This window comes from Belonocnema kinseyi, chromosome 5 (assembly GCF_010883055.1).
Source record: "Belonocnema kinseyi isolate 2016_QV_RU_SX_M_011 chromosome 5, B_treatae_v1, whole genome shotgun sequence".
Lineage (NCBI taxonomy): Eukaryota > Metazoa > Arthropoda > Insecta > Hymenoptera > Cynipidae > Belonocnema > Belonocnema kinseyi.
This window is the reverse complement of record NC_046661.1, coordinates 150,399,416-150,422,304: the sequence shown is the minus strand read 5'-3', so window position 1 is coordinate 150,422,304 and position 22,889 is coordinate 150,399,416. Positions and strand designations below refer to the sequence as shown.

The 22,889-nt window shown below is 26.3% G+C and overlaps 1 protein-coding gene across 1 annotated transcript; it reads right to left on the bottom strand.

Annotated features, from left to right (window-relative positions):
• Window positions 1–381: 381 nt before the first annotated feature.
• LOC117172780 (SAP30-binding protein) lies at window positions 382–12,309 on the bottom strand. Its single transcript, XM_033360991.1, has 2 exons — window positions 12,051–12,309; window positions 382–4,243 (listed from the first exon to the last, which is right to left on the bottom strand). Exon 2 carries the CDS (start codon window positions 4,100–4,102, stop codon window positions 3,095–3,097), a length of 1,008 nt encoding a protein of 335 aa, XP_033216882.1. The 5' UTR covers window positions 4,103–4,243; window positions 12,051–12,309; the 3' UTR covers window positions 382–3,094.
• Window positions 12,310–22,889: the final 10,580 nt, after the last annotated feature.

The window sequence follows — 22,889 nt, the reverse complement described above, 5'->3', positions numbered from 1 at the left end:
CTCAAAATTGACGATTGCAAAAATATAACTATTTTTATTACACATTTAAAAATAATTGATTTATATCAAATAAAATTCATTTCGAAACCCTATTGTGTGATACTTCTAATCTAAGTCGTATTGTTTTCACAAAGAAATCCAAATTTCGGAAAAATGATGTGAAATCACGTGACCAAAGAGCGGGAAATTTAAATCATGTCAAAATTCTTAAACCTAAGAAAAAAAAAGGTAAAATCAAGAAATATTTTGATAAAATTGGCAAATCAAGAAGAAAAATCAAAAACAAAAATTACAAAATCATTGGAATTTATTAATTAAAATACCAACCAGTATGAGGGACAATCGAAATAATTTAAAGAAGGCCTTAAACATTCCTTAAAATTTTTTGGTTTATATATAATATGTACAGAAATCCCTCTGTCCAGATTGCTTCAAAAAACAAACTCGTTTTTTTTATATTATTACACATCCTTCATTTTCACAGTTAAAATTATAATTATAATATAAAAATAGCCTTTCGCTAAATTGTAAGTTTGGTAATTTGATTAACTAAATTGAATCTCCGTCCAATTAAAATCTAGAGGCGGCTCGCAGAAACATTTTCTAATATCAAATTAGAATTTAGTGTAAGGCCAGGTCCCTGCAACAAACACGCAGAATTTTTACAATAAATTTTTCGGTAAACCAAGGAAAAAAATATTAACTTGAAATAGCGATTTATTCCAAAAAATTAAAATTCCTTCATTAAAAATTCAGGCTATTCATAGAAATCTCTAGATTTCATATTCAGAACTTTTGCATTTTTAAATTGTCTATATTTTTTACCAAAAAAAAAAGAGAAAAAAAAATTCTAGAAGTTTTTTTTTTTGAAACTAGAAATGTTACACAATCATTTTACAGAGAACGTGTTTAACATCGAAATTCGATTGAACATGCCGCATTTGATTTATCTCCTGTAGCTTGAGATCTTCGGTAAATAAATATTCTAAAAAAACAAAGGCTTTCAGATGAGGTAAAAGTTGAATTTTAGCGTTTTCATACCAAGTCGATCTTTCTTACTAATCTCTTCATCAGAGAAAACTTTCCGTTTTCTAATTTTCAAATTTTTTCTAAACTTTTGTCATTTGTAAATAGAGTTCCACAAATTTTGCCGACCCTACAAATAATAACTTATTATTTTTTTTTTTCAATTCGGAGGATAAAAATAATTTAAGAAATACAAATTTTAATTCCTCTAGAACATTTCAAATTAACTAAGAAACAGGGATAATAAGAATTTTGGGAAATTATTTAAAAATTCCGTATGCTATATTAAAAAATGAGAAAGAACGCCTTTTTTTAATTTCCAAGAATTTCGTAGAAATTTTTAATAATTTGAAAGAAATTGAAGTTCATCTAAACTTTTAATTAAAATATTACGTTAATATTCCCTTTATCGTTAGAATCCTCAAAACATAATTCAGAATTCGATTCTCAACGCCGATCAATAAGTCGCAACATTAATTTAACGGTGTTTCTAGAATTTTATTCTAAATGCTAGAATTTTCATTGGATTATAGAACTTTATTCTAGATTATAAAACTTTATTCAAGATTCTAGAACTCTATTATAGAACTTTATTCTAGATTATAGAAATTTATTCACGATTCTGGAACTCTATTACACATTCTAGAACTTTATTATATATTCTAAGACTTTTCTCTAGATTCTAGAACATTATTCTAGATTATAAAACTTTATTCGAGATTTTAGAACTTATTTTAGATTCTAGAACTTTATTACAGATTGTAGCACTTTATTTTCGATCCTAGAATTCAATTCCAGAATTGAATTTTAGATTCTAGGACTTTATTCTAGATTCTATAACTTTCTTCTAGAATTGTATTTTAGATTCTAGAATTGTATTTTAGACTCTAGAACTTCATTCTATATTCTAGAACTTTATTCTGGAATTGTATTTTAGATTCTAGAATTTTATTCTGGATTATAAAACTTTATTCGAGATTCTAGACCTTTATTCCAGATTATAGAACTTTATTTTAGATTTTAAAACTTAATTATAGATTCTAAAACTATTCCAGATTTTATAACTCTAATCTAGATTCTAGAACTTTATTCTCGATCTTAGATCTTTATTCTATATTCTAAATCTTTATTCTAGAATTGTATTTTAGATTCTAGAACTTTATTCTAGATTATAAAACTTTATTCCAGATTCTAGAACATTATTATAAAACTGTAATTTAGATTCTAGAACATTCAAGATTCTAAAACTTTATTCTAGAATTGTACTTTAGATTATAGAACTTCATTCTAGATTCTAGAAATTTATTATAGAATTGTATTTTCGATTCTGGAACTTTATTCAAGATTCAATAACTTTATTCTAGAATTGTATTTTAGATTATTATTCGACATTCCAGAACTCTATTCTAGAACTATATTTGAGATTCTACAACTTTATTCCAGATTCTCGAACTTTATTTTTGATTCTAGAACTTTATTTTAGATTCTAGAAATGTATTATGCTATAATCCACTGTCTGAAAGTTCCAGTCGGCAAAACCTGTTTTATTTTCATTAAATATTCCCCTAAGAGAGGACGAAAGAGGAGTTCAAATTTCAAAACAGCAGAGTGATGCCATATCGAAAAACTTTATTTTCCCTCTATTACGTATTTTGCATAAAGAACTTTCGATATTGCATCACTTGGTTAGTTTTTAGACAAGACGCGGCCCCCTAGAAATGCAAGAATGCGGAGAGAATGAGCGTTGCCCATTTGATCGTATTTTATCGGCTGGCTCGACCCTCCTTAACTACCAAACTTCCCTCACGCAGAAATAACATTTTTTTTCTCTTAATTTTTCAATTAATAATTTACAAATATTATAGAGAAAAACCGTACATTTTGAATATAACACTCCTAAATGACAAGTTCCAAGAAAAAAAAGAAAAAAAAAAAGTTAAATCTCGTATTTTATACGGCAGCAGCAGTAATAGTAAGAGCAATGGTCTGGAGAAGCGAGATAAGACGATGATTAAATGGGCACTGGGCCCCGATGAATATGTACAGAGAAAAATTTACAAAAGGTAGATTACAGTCTTTTCTTTGGTAGAGACCCAAAAGCTGAAATGACAGTGGCTTTGGTGCCAGTTGCGGAGGTGGTAAGTGTTGTGAAAGTAGGTTGAGGAATGAGAAGCGAGGGTTTGTTAACCGTCGACGGTGCGCCGGTCGCGACCTGGTCCCACTTGCTTTTTCTCTTCTTCGCGTCCTCGTCCGCCGTCGTGGACGAGGAACTGGGTCGCTTCGCAAGACCCGAGACAATTTCAATTTTCGTCTTCTCCTTCCTTTTCGCCTCCAATTTCTCCATCTCGACTTTCTGTACCTTGGCGAGTTCCTCGTAGTAGGAGTCCTTGCCCCACTTGAGAGGATCGAATCGCTCCGGCGGATAATTCGAGCCGAGTTCGTCGATCTTGCAGTACTGGATGAGCTTCTCGTAGATGGATGGATTCCTAAAGTCCTTCCTCTGCTGAATGACCTTGTTCATGTCCAGTCCTCCAGACTCCATTTTCCTGAAGAGAGTTGTGATCTTTTCCTGCAGCTCGGACGGACAGACGCCGGACGGCTCGGGCGGGATTATCACCCCGTAGCTGTCAGCTTCTCCATCTGAAACTAATTCCCCCTGACGAGAGGGTGACTGTTCAATAGTGGCGGAGGATAGCCGGCCGTTTTCGACTGGCATACCCTCCATCAAATGAGAAGCAGTTCCTTCGTCATCGGAGATAATGGTGTCATCGATATAAGAAACCAATCTCTGCACCCTCGAGGTCACTTCCGTTACTAAGATGGGTGCGTTATACGACGAGATGATATGTCTCGTCCCAGTGAAGTTGGAACTGACGATAGGACTGTGTGAAGTCGATCGACCAGATATGGGACTACTGTTGAAGACAACCTGGGGCTGACCCACTTGGTTATTGTACGGGGCAGCCCCCCGGGGAGTATTTGAGGTCTCCTGATGGTCATCTTCCACACCGTCCTCGCCCTCCGAGTCGGTATACGTGGCCGTGAGAGATGCCAGAGCAACACTTTGTACAGACATGGTTAGTTGACTTTGAGTGTCCGCTGTACTACCAAGCAATATTGTGTGTGGAAACTCACCGGTCTAGCGCTGAGTGGTACGTCTTGGCGAGTATGAAGACGATCAATAAACACCAGTACTCGTACGAATCTCAAATCTATGCTGAAACCGAAAAATAATCTTCTGAACAATCATATTAGGGGCCATCCTTAAATTACGCAAGCGGCCGTACGTCAATTTTATTCTAGATTCTAAAACTTTATTCTAGAACCTTATTATAGATTCTACAACTTTATTCTAGATCCTAAAACTTTATTCCAGATTTTTGAAGTTTATTTTAATATTGTATTTGAGATTCTAGAACTTTGTTCTACAATTGTATTTTAGATTCTAGATCGAGATTATGAATCTTTATTCTAGAAATTTAATCTAGGTTCTAGAACTTTATTTTAGATTTTAAAAATTTATTCTAGATCCTAAAACTTCATTATAGATTGTAGAAGCTTATTCTAGAATTGTATTTTAGATTCTAGAACTTTATTATACATTATAAAACCTTATTCCGGTTTCTAGAACTCTATTCACGATCTTAGAAATTTATTCTAAAACTGTATTTTAGAACCTAGAACTGTATTCTCGACTTTAGAAGTTTATTTTTGTTTCTAAAACTCTTTTAGATTCTAGACTTTTTTTCTAAATTATGAAACTTTATTCTAGAAGTCTATTCTAGATTATAAAACTTTATTCTAGGTTCTAGAACTTCATTATAGATTTTAGAAATTTATTCTAGAATTTTATTATGCATTGTAAAACGTTATTCCGGATTTTAGAATCTAGAAATTTATTATCGATTTTAGACGTTCATTTTTGTTTTTAAATCTCTATTTTAGACTCTAGAACTTTATTCTACAATTGTATTTTATATTGTAGATTTTATTATAGATTATAGAAGTCTATTCTAGATCATAAAACTTTATTCTAGCTTCTAGAACTTCATTATAGATTTTAGAAATTTAGTCTAGAACTTTATTCTAGATCTTAAAACTTCATTCTATATTGTAGAAGCTTATTCTAGAATTGTATTTCAGATTCTAGAACTTTATTATACATTATAAAACCTTATCCCGGGTTCTAGAACTCTATTCAAGATTTTTTAAATTTATTCTAAACTGTATTTTAGAATCTGGACATTAATCTCGATTTTAGAAGTTTATTTTTATTTCCAAAACTCTATTTTAGATTCTAGAACTTTATTCTACAATTGTATTTTAGATTCTAGACTTTTTTCTCGATTCTGAAACTTTATTCTAGGTTCTAGATCTTTATTAGATTTTAGAAATTTATTCTAGAACTTTATTCTAGATACTAAAACTTCATTCTACATTTTAGAAGCTTATTCTAGAATTGTATTTTAGATTCTAGAAATTTATTGTACATTATAAAACGTTATCCCGGGTTCTAGAACTCTATTCAAGATTTTTTAAATTTATTCTAAACTGTATTTTAGAATCTGGACATTAATCTCGATTTTAGAAGTTTATTTTTATTTCCAAAACTCTATTTTAGACTCTAGAACTTGATTCTACAATTGTATTTTAGATTCTCGACTTTATTCTAGATTATGAAACTTTGTTATAGATCACAGAAATCTATTCTAGATTATAAAACTTTATTTTAAACCAAAAAGATAAATTTTCAACTGAAAAATATCAATATTCAATTGGAACATTTTAATTTTTAAATCAAAAAGATGAGTTTTCAACAATAAAAATTAATTTCTACCAAAAAAGACGAATTTTCAATTTAAAAAAAAATGTCAAAAACAACAAAATTAAATGGTTCAATTTTTGATTAAATAAAATAATTTGTAACTAAAAAGATGAATTTTTAACCAAAGCGAAGGTATAATCAACTGAAATAATTATGTTTTCATTAAAAAAAAAAAAAACAATAAAAAAATTGAACAATTCTGAATAAAAATGTAGCAGTTGATATTAAAAAAAAAAACTTTAATTTTAATAGTTAAAAAAGGTCAATTCATCAAAAGAAAACGACTTTGTACTATAAAAGTGAATTTTTCACAAAATGCTTGAATTTATACGCAAAATAATTAAATTTCACACATAATAGTTGAATTTTCAACATAAAAAAATAAATTCCCAAGAAAAAAGTGTTATAGTTTATAATTCAATCGAAAAAGGTGATATTTATACAACAAAAATATGTTTAAAACTAAAAAGGACAAATTTTTAACAAATATAGATTTTTCACTCAAGAAAGAAATAAAAGTTTGATCTAATTTGTGGAACCTTGTAGTCAAGAGACGAAGTTTCTCTATAAAAATTGTATTTTCAAACCAAAATATGACTTCAGCAAAAAATTAATTTTCCACGAAACTGATGCATTTTTATCCAACAGTTACAGAATAGTTAAATTTTTAAACAAAAAGATAAATTTTCAACTGAATAGTTGAATTTTTTACTGAAAAAATGGATGAACAACAAAATATTTAAAATTTCAACCCTGAAAAATATGAATTTTCAATCAAAAAAATTAATTTTTAACAAAAAAGTTAAATTTTTTAATACAAAAATACGAATGTTCAACAACAAAATTAATTTTCAACGAAATAGTTGGATTTTTAACGAAAAGGACACATTTTCAACCAAATCCTTCAATTTTTTAACCTAAACACATACATTTTTAACAAAAAATGTAATTTTCAAACCGAATGGACAAATTTTGAACCAAAAAGATATATTTTCAATTAAATAATTTAATTTTCCATCCGCAAAAATATGAATTTTCAATAAAAAAGTTAATTTTCAATAAAATGGTCTAATTCTTTCACCCAGAAGAAATAATCTTTACTAAGAAAGGTAATTTTCAAACGAATAGTTACATTTTTAACCAAAAAGATGAATTTACAACAAATTGCTTTTCAAACAAATAGATACATTTTTAACCAAAAAGATGAATTTAAACAAAATAGTTAATTTTCAACCAAATAGTTTAATTTTTTAACACAAAAACATGCATTTTTAACAAAAAAAAGTTAATTTTCAACCAAATTGTTTAACTTTCCATCCACAAAAATATGAATTTTCAACAAAAAAAGTTAATTTTCAACCAAATTGTTTAATTTTTAAACAAAAAGCGGAACTTTTAACAAAATAGTCTAATTTATAACCCAAACATATTAATTTTTAATAAAAAAGGTAATTTTCAAACAAATAGTTAAATGTTTAAACAAAACCATACATTTTCAACGAAATAGATTAATTTTTAACCAAAAAGATGAATTTCTAACAAAACAGATTAATTTTTCCACCGAAAAATATCAATTTTTAATAAAGAACGTAATTTTCAGCAGCATAATTAAATTTCTAACTAAAAGGATGAATTTTGAACTGAATATCTGAATTTTTTAAATAAAAAGATGAATTTATCAAACCAGTTAAATCTTTAACGAAAAAGATGAATTTTCAACAAAATAGTTTAATTATCTCCCACAAAAATCACAATTTTTAACAAAAACAAATTAATTTTTAACAAAATATTTTAATTTTTTGACCTAAAAATATTAATAATTAACAAAAAAATCTATTTTCAACAAAATAGATAACTTATTAACAAAAAAGAAGAATTTCTAACAAAATAGTTTAATTTTTAAACCAAAACATGCATTTTTAACAAAAAAATTAATTTTTCAACCGAAAAATGATTTTTTAACAAAAAAGTTAAATTTTTTAACCCAAACATATTAATTTTTATTAAAAAGTAATTTTCAACTGAGTAGTTAAATTTTTAACTAAAAGAATGAATTTTCAACCAAATAGTTTCATTTAATCGAAAAAGACGAATTTTCAACAAAATGCATTAATTTTTTAACCGAAACAAATTAATTTTTAATAAAAAAGGTCACTCATAACTGAATAGTTAAAATTTGAACCAAAAAGATGACTTTAAATTCATAGTTCAATTTTGCATCCACAAAAATATGCATTTTTAACAACGAATTTTAATTTTCAACTCAGTGGTTGAATTTTTAACTAAAAAGATGAATTTCCAACAAAGTATTTTAATTTTTTAGCATATAAATATTAATTTTTAAGCAAAAAGTTTAATTTTCCATCCACAAAAAACCTGAATTTTCAACAAAAAAATTTATTTTCAACCAAATAGATGAAGTTTAAAGCCAAAAGATGAATTTCCCACCAAATAGTTTAATTTTCAACCAATAAAAATCTGAATTTTTAACAAAAAAGTCAACTATCGACCAAATAGTTGAATTTTCAACTAAAAAGATGAACTTTCAACAAAGTATTTTAATTTTTTATCATAAAAATATTAATTTTTGATAAAAAAAAACGTCATTTTTAATCGAATAGCTAAATTTTTAACAAAAAAGATTAATTTTCTATCCACAAAAAACATGAATTTTCAACAAAAAATTTAATTTTGATCCAAAAAGACGAATTTTCAACCAAATTAATTTTCAACTTAATAGTTTAATTTTACATCCACAAAAATATACATTTTTAACAACAAAAAAAGTTAATTTTCAAGCTAATATTTTAATTTGAACCAAAAAGAGGAATTCTCAACGAAATGGTATAATTTTTTAACCCGTAAATATTAATTTTTAATTTAAAAAAAACATTTTTTAACCGAATAGTTAAATTTTTAACTAAATAGATGAATCTTTAACAAAATAGTTACATTTTTTGACTCAAAAATATGAATTATCAACAAAAAATATTACGTTTAAACTAAATAATTGAAGTTTTAACCAAAAAGATTAATTTTTAACAAAAAAAGTCAATTGTCAACCAAATAGTTGAATTTTCGACTATGAGAATTATTTTTCAACGCAATAATTTAATTTTTAATTCAATTGTTGAATTTTCAACTAAAAATTGAATTTTCGACAAAGTCGTTTAATTTTATACCATACAAATATTAATTTTTAATAAAAAAAAAATGGTAATTTTCAACCGAATTGTTAAATTTTTAACAAAACAGATTAATTTTTCATCCACAAGAAATATGAATTTTCAACAAAATTCTTGAATTTTTTAACCCAAACAGATTAATTTTTAATCAAAAAGATGAATTTTCAACAAAGTAGTTAGATTTTTTGGCACACAAATTTTAATTTTTAATAAAAAAACGTCATTTTCAATCGAATTGTTAAATTTTTACCAAAAAAGTTTAATTTTCTATTCAGAAAAAGATTGAATTTTCAACCAAAAAAATGAATTTTCAACTAAGAAAATGATTTTTTAACATAATAGTTTCATTTCCAACTCAATATTTTAAACTAAAACGATGCATTTTCGACAAAGTAGTTAATTTTATAGCATACAAATATTAATTTTGAATAAAAAAAAGGTAATTTTCACTCGAATAGTTAAATTTTTAAACAAAAAATTAATTTTTAACCAAATATATCAATTTTTAATCAAAAAGATGAATGTTCAAATTCGGTTTAATTTTACAATAGTTTAATTTTTTAACTCAAAAATATGAATTAGCAACAAAAAATATGAATTTTTAACCAAAAAGATGAATTTTCAACAAAATAGTTTAATTTTCAACCAAAAAAATATGAATTTTCAACAAAAAAGTCAATTGTCAAACAAATAGTTGAACTTTTTAACACAAAAATACGAATTTTCAACCAAATGCTATAATTTTTTAACCCAAACGTATTAATTTGTAACAAAAATTGTAATTATCAATAGAATAGTTAAATTTTTGACCAAAATGTTTAATTTTCTACCAAGAAAAATATAAATTTTCAACAAAATGGTCTAATTCTTTCACCCAGAAAAAATAATTAAAAAAAAAAAGATAATTTTCAAACCAATAGTTAAATTTTAATCCAAAAAAATGAATTTTCAACAAAGTAGTTTAATTTTTTGTCACAAAAATTTTAATTTTTAATAAAAAAACGTCATTTTCAAACGAATTGTTAAATTTTTACAAAAAAGTTTAATTTTCCATCTACAAAAAATATTATTTTTCAACAACAAAATTAATTTGCAACCAAATAGATGAATTTTTAACAAAATAGTTCATTTTCAACCAAACAGTTAAATTATTTAACCCAAAAATACGAATTTTCAACCCAAAAATTAATTTTCAACAAACAAGTAAATTGTTAAAAAAATAGTTGAATTTTTATACTAAAAAAATTATTTGCTAACAAAATAGTTGAATTTTTTAATACAAAAATACGATTGTTCAACCAAATGCTTTAATTTTTCAACCCAAACATTAATTTGTAACAAAAAATGTAATTATCAATAGAATAGTTAAATTTTTAACCAAAATGTTTAATTTTCTACCAAGAAAAATATAAATTTTCAACAAAATGGTCTAATTCTTTCACACAGAAAAAATAATTAAAAAAAAAGATAATTTTCAAACCAATAGTTAAATGTTAATCCAAAAAAATGAATTTTCAACAAAGTAGTTTAATTTTTTGGCACACAAATCTTAATTTTTAATAAAAAAAACGTCATTTTCAAACGAATTGTTAAATTTTTACCCAAAAAGTTTAATTTTCTATCCAAAAAAAGATTGAATTTTCAACAAAAAAATTAATTTAAAACCAAAAAGATGAATTTCCAACTAAGAAAATTATTTTTTAACATAATAGTTTAATTTTCAACTCAATAGTTGAATTTTTAACTAAAAAGATAATTTTTTGACAAAGTAGTTAATTTTATAGCATACAAATATTATTTTTTAATAAAAAAAGAGGTAATTTTGAATCGAATAGTTAAATTTTTAACAACAACAAAATTAATTTTCAAATTCAGTTTAATTTTACAATAGTTTAATTTTTTAAATCAAAAATATGAATTAGCAACAAAAAATATGATTTTTTAACCAAAAAGATGATTTTTCAACAAAATAGTTTAATTTTCGACCAGCAAAAATATGAATTTTCAACAAAAAAGTCAATTGTCAAACAAATGGTTGAATTTTTAACCTTAAGAAATTATTCCTTAACAAAATAGTTTAAATTTTTAACACAAAAATACGAATGTTCAACCTAATTCTTTAATTTTTCAACCCAAACATATTAATTTGTAACAAAAAATGTAATCATCAAACGAATAGTTAATTTTCAACCAAACAGTTAAATTTTTTAACCCAAAAATACGAATTTTCAACCAAAAAATTAATTTCCAACCAACTAGTTCAATTTGCCAATCACAAAAATATGAATTTTGAACAAAAAAAGTCGCTCGTCAACCGATACCTAATAGAAATAGAAAATTCTAGAACCATTAAGAAAATTCAAGGACTTTTCTACGTTCAAATAATAAAAATTAATTTTTTTTTTCGTTTTTCAAAAGACTTTAGAAACATTTTTTAATTAGACTGTAAATTAATGACCAAACTACCTACATTTGTCAAACTAATTACAGATTTTTGACCTCCATCTCGTCACCCACAATTATTGATTGGCCTTGACGTAAAAATACGTAGCTTCACTTATTTCAAACATTTTACACTTAAAAACACCCAAAAGCACTATTTTACACAAAATACTTACTTTTCACCCCCAAATTCATCGCTTAAATAAAAAACAAAACTTTTAGAAGGCATCAAAACTACAAATTTCGTGAAAATTTGAGAAAAGTAACTTGGAACGGTTTCACTTCACAAACACATTTCTCTCTAATTTACATCATTTTCGAAGATTAGATTGAAAAAAAAGCAAGGACCAAGCAAAATAAACAAGTACAAATCCGTCAACATTGTGCAATTTTTGTGGTAAAATTCCGTAACAGTTTCGACGATCAGTGTCAAATTAGGTTATGTTTCACGAAAAACGACGTTGGATAAAAATAAGTCAAATTCCTGAACCCATTATAGTGACATTTTTTCAGTCTATTGTTTACTTATTTCCCCTTATTGTGAAAATTACAAAAATATATTAAATACTCACCAATTACTAGAGAAAATTGAATAAATAAATTGTGTTCCATTAACAACGCGCTTCCTGGAAACTTCGCATCATTGCAAAAAGTGGAGGATGCGTGAGCAGTAAAAGTACTTTCTTGGCCTCCTTTTTCTGAAATTATATTCACTGTGCTTGAATTGTTGGGAAAAATGGGTGAAAGAAGATTTTTTAAACTGACACGACGTTACGAAAGTTGCTGAAAGACCCTCGAGTTTGCTGCTTTTCGAGAGCGGAGGGCTTGTCCTGACTGACGCACTGACGGCGTTATACAGATAGGAACTTTGGAGGTGAGATGTTGCTACCAATCGGCGTACCGACGGTTGGAAATTAAGGTTGGCGGGAAATGAATATTTATTTAAATTTTTAACTTTACACCTGTTGTTTTTTAGTCAATTTCAGGGGACAAATCATTTTTAATGCAAATTTCGAATAATCTATTTTTTTTTGGCAATGTGTCGTTTCAGGAATTTATACGTTTTGAAACTTTCGGATAGCCTTGGCGCCAGATTTGAAATTTTGATCTTGTTTCATAATAATTTAATTGACAAACATTTTTATAGATATTTTCATAAAGTCTATTATTTATTTCACCGATATTTTCTAATGTTAGCGCATTTATAATTTTTTATATTTATTCGTTTTTAAGGTTATATACATATAATTTTTCTAAGAATATTGAGAAAACTGAAAAATATATTTGAAGATTTTAGATATATACCAAAAAATCAAAATTTCAACAAAAAAGTTTTTTTTTAACGATATTAGTTAGATATTAGATTGAGAAAGATGACTTCTGAATGAAAAATTTGTGATACATCTTTAATATTTAAATCATAAAAACTGTTAAGTTCTTATAAAAAGACGAATTTTCAACAAAATAATTGAATCCTCAACCAAAAACAATTTATTTTTAACCAATTAGATTTGTAACTAACAAAGATCAAATGTTTTTAATAAAGACGAATTTTTTCAAAATAGTTAAGTTTTTAACATGCAAACATGAATCTTCAACGAAAAAGTTAATTTTCAACCAAACAGTTGAATATTTAACCAAAAATATGAATTTTAAATGAAATTATTCAATTTTTAACCCATAATTATGCATCTTTAAAAAAAGGCTTTTTTCAACCATGTAATTCAATTTTTAAAGAAAAAGTTAATTTTCAACCAAACAGTTCAATTTTGTAACCAGAAAGATTAATTTTCAACAAAGGAGTTTAATTTTTAACCCGAAATATGCATTTCTAACAAAAAACGTAATTTTTAACCAAACTTTTGAATTTTCAATGAAAAAGTTAATTTTTAACAAAAAAAAAAGGAATTATTGACTAATTTTTAAGCTAATTTGGTCAACCACGATAAAACGTTCCTATTGTAATTTGAAAAAGATAAAAATTTTCTAAAAAATAACACATAAAAATTATTTTTTTTTTTTAGCAACAAATTGCTTGATTTATTATTTAGGAATTTTTACATCTTTTTTCAAATTACAGTAGGAACATATAATGGTGGTTGTCCAAATGTGTTCTTTGGATTCTTCGTTTCATTTTCAGGAGTTCTGCAAATTAATTATATTTATGTTGTTTTTTATTACGTTATTTTTCACCCAAAAATATGAATTTTCAACAAAAAGATTCATTTTCAGCCAAATAGTTTAATGTTTTAACGTAGCAATATAAATTTTTACCAAAAAAGTTAAATCTCAACCTATGAGTGAAATTTTTAAGAAAAGAAATTAATTTTCAGAAAAATAGTTTAATTTTTTGCCCAGAAATATTAATTTTCAAAACAAAAAAATAATAATTTCGAACCAAATAGTTGGATTTTTTACCAAAAAGATGAATATTCAACAAAAAAGTTTTTTTTCAACTAAGAGTTGAATATTTGTCAAAAAATATGAATTTGAACCAAAAGAATTAAATTTTTTTACCTAAAAATATGAATTTCCAGCAAAAGAGTTTAATTTCCGACAAAATAGTTTAATTAAAAAAAAAACTTTAATTTTCCACCAAATAGTTTAATTTTTTAACCAGAAATATCAATTTTCAAAACATACAAAAAATAATAATTCTGAACTAAATAGTTGAATTTTTTCCCAAAAAGATGAATTTTCAATCAAAAAACTTGAATTTTCTAAGCAAATTAGTTGAATATTTAACGAAAAATATGAATTTTAAACAAAGAATTAAATTGAATTAACCTAAAAATATGCATTTTTAACAAAAAAATTTAAATTTCTACCAGATAACAGGTGAATTTTCAACGTAAAAGTTTATTTTCAACCAAACAGTTCATTTTTTAACCAAAAAGATAAATTTTCAACAACATATAATTATGCTCTTTGTTATTATATTTTTTTAAATAAAAAATATGAATGATCAAAACAAGTTAATATGTTCTACTAAATAGTTGAATTTTCAGCCAAATAGTTAAATTTTTTAATCCTAAATTATAAATTTTCAAGAAAAAAATTAATTATCAACCAAACAGTAAAAATTTCGACAAGAGAAATTCATTTTCAACTAAATAGTTGAATTTTTAACTCAAAAATAGTAATTTTCCAAAAAGAAGTTTCAACTAAATAGCTGAATTTTTTACAAAAAAAAATTAATTTTTAACAAAAATGTTAATTTTCAACTAAACAGTTGAATATTCAACCTAAAAGATACATTTTCGACAAAATAGTTTAACGTTTTAACTCAAAAATATGCATTTAAAAAAAAGATCACTTTCAATCAAATAGTTGTATTTTCAACAAAAAATGTTATTTTTCAACCAACTAGTTCCATTTTTAAACAAAAAGATGAATTTTCAACAAAACGGTTTTTTTTCTTAAACCTAAAAAAGTCAGTTTTTATGAAAAAGATACTTTTCGAACCATTAGTTAAATTTTAAAACAAGAAAATCAATTTTTTACCAAATAAATAATTTTTTCAACTATAAAAGATGAATTTACAATAAAAAGGTAGTTTTCAACTATTTAACAGAAAGAAATAAAAGCTTTTCCCTTATATATTATTGGTGCAGTTTCTGAAATAATAAGTTAACTTAATGAAAAAGCAGACTTTATTATTATATTACTGCAATAAAAAATAATAATAAATAGTTTTGAATGTAACTCACATTTTTTATATGACGCCTGTAGTTAGAAAGAAAACTAGACCCTGCTGCTGAACGGATTGCCACCCACACGGCGTTCAAGAATTACTTTAACAGGGAAGCGCTTACTTTTCCGAGTATAATCAGAATCAAGTTTATCTTTTAACGGAACAACTGAAAAATCCCGAAAAATTCAATTCCCGAATTGGAAAATTCCTGAAGAATAAAATTTTGGACAGTTTATAATTGACCAAATTTGAAAATCCTAATTAATAAAATTATCAAATATTAAAATTCCTGGACAGTCTATAAAATGACTAAATTGGAAAATTTCCAAATAATAACATTTCCAACAACTTATAATATTACCGAATTTGAAAATCCCCAAACAATAAAACTCTCGTATAATACAATTTCCGAATTGGAAAATTGCGGAATTGGTAAATTCCTGAATAATAATATTCCTAAATTTTTATAATTTACCAAATTTGAAAACTCTAAAATAATAAAATTCCTGAAAAGTCTATAAAAGGACTGGGTTGGAAATTTTCCAAATAATAAAATTCCCGACAATTTAGAATATTACCGAATTGGAGTATTCCCAAACAATAAATTTGCTTAACAGTCTATAAAATGACTGAATTGGAAAATTCACAAATAACGAAATTCCCGATAGTTTATAAAATGACCGAATTGGAAAATTCCCAAATAATAAAATTCTCTAATAATAAAATTCTCGAATAATACAATTTCCGAATAATAAAATTCCTGACAGTTTATAATTTACAAAATTGGAAAATGATCAAATAATAAAATTCCCGACAGTTTATAATATTACAGAATTTGGAAATTCCTAAATAATAAAATTTCCAAATTGAAAAATTCCTAAATAATAAAATTCCCGAGTGAAGAAATGGATGAAAGTTCTATAAAATTCCTAAATTGGTAAATTCCCAAATAATAAAATTCCCTACAGTTTATAAAATCACCGAATTTGAAAATTCCCAAATCATAAAATTTCTTAAGAGTCTATAAAATGACTGAATTAGAAAATTCACAAATAATCAAATTCTCGACAGTCTATAAAAATAACCGAATTGAAAAATTACCAAATAATAAAATACTCTAATAATTAAATTTCCGAATATTACAATTTCCGAATAATAAAATTCCTGAATAATAAAATTTCTGACAGTTTATAATTTAAAAAATTTGAAAGCTCCTAAATAATAAAATTCCTGAACAGTCTATAAATTGACTAAGTCGGAAAATTCCCAAATAATAAATTTCCCGACAGTTTAGAATATTACCGAATTGGAATATTTCCAAATTGGAAAATTCCTAAATAATAAAATTTCCAAATAATAAAATTCATGAAAAGTCTATAAAATGACCGAATTGGAAAATTCCCAAATAATAAAATTCCCGACAGCTTATAATATTATCAAATTTGAAAATTTACGAATAATAAATTCCCTAAAATTCTCTGTTAAATAATAAAATTCCGGAAAAGTCTATAAAATGCTTGAATTGGAAAATTCTCAAATAATAAAATTCCCGACAGCTTATAATATTACCGAACTTGAAAATTCCTGAATAAAAAAAATTGATTTATTATTTAGGAATTTTTCAATTGGAAAATTCCCGAATAACAAAATTCATGGACATTCTATAAAATTCCTGAATTGGAAAATTCCCGACATCTTATAATATTACCGAATTTGAAAATTCCCAAATAATAAAGTTCTCTGATAATGAAATTCCCGTTTAATAGAATTTCCGAATGATAAAATTCCTGAATTGGAAATAATATCAATTGGAAATGAAAATAATAAAATTTCCGACAGCTTATAATATTAGCGAATTTAGTAATTCCCAAATAATGAAATTTTCAAAATAAAATTGCCGAATTATAAAATTTCCAAACTACAAAATTGATTAAAAATGCAATAATAAAATATTTTTATAAAAAAATATTTTGAATGGTTGAAATTTCTAAAATTAGTGTTTGAATTTAAAATTACAATAATTAAAATATATTGAAGCGTATATACTTTTCGATAAAAATATTTGATTATTGTATTTTCATTAAATAAATTATATTTATGAAAAAATCTAATTGTTTAGATTCGTGAATGTTCTATTTCGAATATTTTATAATTCGGTAATATTATAATCTGCTCGGGAATTTGCCAATTTTGGAATTTTATTATTCGGGAATTTTCCAATTCAGTAATATGATAATCTGTTCGAGAATTGTATTATTTTGGTTTTTTCAGTCATTCGAATTTATCATGACAAATTGTTTGGAATATTCTGAATGCTCATAAGAAGATAAAATCACTTAAAGCTATGAATAAATATAATCGAAATTTTTAAAAATTATGAATGCTACTAGAATTATTGTGATAAATTACAAAATTCTTGGTCTTTTTTATGATTATATTTGCAAAAAAATTTTTTTTCACGTGTTCAAACATTTTAATTTTTAATTAGTTTAAGTGTTATATGACTTTTTATTACTATTTTGTTTACTTTATTTACTTTATATTTATTTGTATTTATGAATTATTTTTTCCTTATTAATATTTTTGGTTTTAAATGCATTTGTTTGATTTTTTAGTTTGTAAAACCAAATGGGAGGATTCAATTAAAAAATTGGTTTAATTTTAAATGATTCTCAGTTAAAACTGAAAATATCGTAATTTTCAATTAAAGAATTTTATGGACAAAGTGTAAAAAATATGAAATATTTTTATTTCCCTTACTGAAATTTGTACACTATCAAAGTGAAGGTATTGAGAATTTTATAATTCATAAGATTAAAAGCTTATTGAAAGTACATTTAATATATGGCATCAAAAATTTCCGGATAAGAATTTCAATTTTGAATTATACAATCACGGCTCCGCCATCTTGATTTTTTAAAATTTGACTAATCTAATTTAAATTTGACTGAATCTAATTCAATCCAACCCACTACAATTGAATCAATTCCAATCCAATTCATTACAATCCAATCACATTCATTACAATCCAAATCAGTCCAAACTAATTCAATGCAACCCAACCCAATCTAATCTAATGCTGTTCAATTCAATCCAATTCAATTCATTCCAATCTAATCTGATTTCTTCCAATCCATTTTATTCCAATCCAATTCAAGCCATCCAACTCCATTCCAATCCAATGCAATCCAATTGATTCCAATCCAATTCAATCCTATACAATCAAATCCACTTCAATCTGATCCAATTCAATTCACGCTGTTTCAATCCTATCACAGTAATTGTAATCCAATTCAATCTGATTGAATTTAAGCCACTCCAATCCAATCAATTACAAACAATTGCAACACACTCAAATGCAATACCATCCACTCCAGACCAGTCAATTTCAATCGAATACTATTCAATACAATCCACTACAATTCAATTCAATCCAAGTTAATCCAATCCAATTCATTCCAATTCAATCCACTCCAATCTAATTCAGTCATATCCAATCCATTCTAATTCAATACAATCCAATATAATCCAATACACTCCAATTTATTTTAATTCAATCCAATCTATTCCAATCCAATTCATTCCAATACAAATCAATCCGCTCTATTCCAATCCACTCCGATACAATTCATTTCATTCCATTTCGATCCATTCCTAACCAATCGAATCCAATTCATTTCAATATAATTTATTCCAAACCAATTTAATTGAATATACTTCACTCCAATACAATCCAATTCATTCTAATCCAATCGAATTAAATCCAATAAAATCTCATCCACTCCAATCCTAACAATTGCACTCCAGCCCACTCCAATACAATATATTCTGACTTAATCTAATGCAATCCAATCGATGCCAATCCAATCTAATCCTATTAAATCAAGTCCAATTCAATTTAATCTATTAAAGTCCACTTCATTCCACTTCTATCAATGCTAATCCAATCCAGTTAATTTCGATACAGTTGACTCCGATCCATTCCAATTCTGTCCAATTCAGTCCACTTCAATACAATATAATGCATACTGATCAATTTCAATCGTATTCAAACCAATCCAAGTTCATCCAATTCAATTCATTCCAACCCAAGTCAATCCACTACGCTCCACTCAAATCCAATGAAATTCAACTCATTTCAAATCAATCCACTCTATTCCAATCTACTCCAGTCAAATCAATTTCAATCCAATACTACCCAAACCAATCGACTTTAATCCAATTCAATGCACTCCCTCCAATCCAATTAATTCGAATTAAATTAAATTTACTCCACTCCAATCTACTTGATTTCAATTCAATTTATTCCAATCTAATCCAATTTATTCCAATCCAATTAATTCTAATACAATTGAATTCACTCTTTTCCAATCCAATCAAATGCGATTCATTTTAATCCAATTCATTCCAAACCAATTTAATCGAATATAATGCAATTCAATACAATCCAATTCATTACATTCAATTTCTATCCACTCCATTTCACTCCAACACACGCCAATCCAATCCACTCGGATCCATTCCAATCCGCTTCAATACAATCGAGCACATTCCAATTCTATTAAATCCAATCAAAGTTAATCCAATCCAATTAATTCCAATCCAATAAAATTTAATTAAATTTTTTGAGATGAAGGACGAGTAACGCACTATTTTTTATCACACCAGTTAGCGCAAGTGTACGTCTACGAGCCAAAGTTGGGATCACTGAACTCGTCGTACCATAAAGTACAGATATAAATGTCCATCAGCCGATCAGTTCACAGTTTCAGTTACTTTATAGTACACTGTACCCTGAGTATAAATTTTATGGTCTATCCTAAAAAGTGCTATTTTAAGTATCGTTTGCAATACCTAAAATCATACTTATCATGTCGGTGTGAAAAAATTATTTTTTTAGCTGAAAATTTAAATATTGCAGTTGAAGGTTTATCATTTTGGTTGGAAATTCATATATTATCATTTTTTTTCAACTAAAAATTTAACTACTTCAGTTAAAGATTCATAATTTTAGTTGAAAATTTACCTGTTTGGTTGAAAATTTAACTACAGTGAAACTCTTCAATGACCCCTTCTATAGCTCTTCCAAGAATTGAGGCAGCGCCGCAGGTAGGTGTAACAGGAAATGCGCGAGGTGCGCGGGATTTGCGATTGTCACTCAGGCGAGCAGTTAGCTGTGAACAAACAAAAACTGAGCGGGCTATAATGAGTTAGTTCCCACCCACCGCCAGCCCCAAAATCGGCACTATAGAAGAGTTTCACTGTATTTTGTTCAGAATTTTTCGTTTTTAGTTGAAAATTCAACTAGTTCGTTCAAAAATCACGAATTTATTTTAAAATTAATTAATTTTGTTTAAATTCATGTATTTTGCGGGAAATTTGTCTTTCTTGATGGAACGTTAATCTTCTTGATGGAAAATCCATTCTTTTTTGTTTGATAGAGAATTCAACTATTTAGTTAAGAATTAATTTTATTTAGTTAAAAATTCAACTAATTAGTTTGAAAGTTGAACTACTTTGTTACGCGATTTTTTTGGTATGTTTTTGGTTAAAAATTGGTCTTTTTTGTTTGAAAAGATTTTTTGAACTGAACTTTCAACTATTCTATGTTTGGTTTGTTGGTTGAAAATAATTTCGATAACTGAAAATTAACATATTCACTTTTTGGTTGAAAATTAATATTTTTTAGTTGAAAATTCAACTATTTGAATAAAAATCCATGTGTTTTGTAGAAAATTAATTTTTGTGGTAGAAAAATAATTTTCGCGATTGAAAATTGATCCTTTTGGTTGAAAAATCGTATTTTTCTGGTATAATATTAATATCTTTAGTCTATTTTCTTTTTCGTTTAAAAATGATCTTTTTTAGTTAAAAATTAATTTAAAAATAATTACTTGTACCATTAACTCCCTAGCTAAAAACTAGCGTTATTTTCTTGAATTAAGAGTTCTTATTCTGATCCCTCTAATAGCTTAATTGGAAAAGCACCTGACCGGAAATCAGAAGTTCTGTGGTTCGATTCCCAATGGAGTGAAGATGGAGTAGGATCTTTTTTTCAAGAAATAATTTTAATTTAAAAATGTAATCGAAAAAAAACGATTGGATTGAAAATTCATTTATTTGGTCAAAAGTTAATTTTTTGTAGAAAATCAATTCACGCGATTGAAAATTCATCTTTTTGGTTGAAAATTGGTATTTTTTGGTAGAAAATTAATCTTTTTGATTGGAAATTCTTCTTTATAGCTAGAAATTCAACTATTTGGTTAAAAATCCATTTTTCGGGGGGGGGGGGGGGGGGGGGGATTCATCATTTTTGTTGAAAATGAATCTTTTCGGTTGAAAATTGATGAATCAATCTCTTGGATTGTAATTACACCTTTTTTTTAGCATTTGAACTATTCAGCTAAAAGTTCAGTTTTTGGGGCAAAGATTTATAATTTTGATTGGCAATGTGTCTTTTTGAGTAGAAAATTGATCTTTCTGATTGCAAATTCATTCATGTTATTAAAGGTTTGGCTTTTTTGGTAAAAAGTTTATCTTTTTGGTAAGAAGCTCTACCAATTTGTTAAAAATTCATAAATTTTGTTAAAATTCATCTTGTCGTTCAAAATTTAATCTTTTTAGTTGATAAATTATCCATTGGGTTAAAAAATTCATCTTAATTCTTGAAGATTCAGTAGACATTTTTTTTAAATTTATATTTTTCAGTTTAAAATTAAACTATTTCGTTGAAAATTCGTCATTTTCAATTAAAAATTAATTTTTTTTTTGCTAAAGAAATGTACAATTTCACCTTTGGTTCAAAATAAGAAATTTACCTAATTTTTGGTAGAAAATTCGACTTGATTGGTAGAAAATTAATCTATTTGTTTGAAGATTCATCATATAAGTATAAAATTAATTTTTTGTTGTTGAAAATTAATTTTCTTAAATGAAAATATAACTATTCCATTTTTGGTTAAAAATTGATATTTTTTGGTTAAAAACTCATGTATTTTGTTGAAAAATCGTCTTTTTTGGTAAAAAAAGTATTGTTCTTGATTGAAAATTCACCTATTTGGTTAAAAGAAATTTTTTGTTGATGATTCACCATTTTAATTGCAACATGATTTATGAGTGTAATGTCATTTAAACGTGAGCGCGTATCAAAACTTCGCGCCCTTTATGAGGAATTATGGTTCCGGACTATTCGCGATGCGCAGTGACAATTCTGTGTGAGCCTGTGTGAGTTTTTGTCTCCACTTTGCCTAGAGGATCTCTAATTTTACCTTGGAGAGGAATTAATATCAATGATGGTAAAGAGGATACGAAAGAGGGGCAAGAAATAAATTTCGTATGGTCGGAGGGGGCGGGGGTTATTGAGATGTGTTAGGAAGGTATAGATAAAGACTGGATGAAGTGGGAGTTAAGAGAGAACGATAAGGCTTGGGTATGTGTAGAAGAGGGGGAACGATAAGGCTTGAATATACTTGAGGAGAAGGGATGATAATACTTGGGTATACGTGAGAGAGGGGGAGCGAATTAGGTTTAGATACCTAGAGGAAGGGAATAATGAGGCTTGGGTATTCTCAAGAAAGGAGGGGTCAGGCTTCGGTGTGTGTAGAAGAGGGGTTATGATAAGGCTTGATTATACGTAGAGGAGGGGTGAGATAAGGCTTTGGTTTACGAAGTTGAGGGGGAACGATTATACTTAGGTATACGTGAGGGAGGGTGAATG

Coding starts and splice junctions, on each gene's coding strand:
- LOC117172780 (XM_033360991.1), bottom strand. CDS start 4,102: ATGTCTGTACAAAGTGTTGCTCTGGCATCTCTCACGGCCACGTATACC.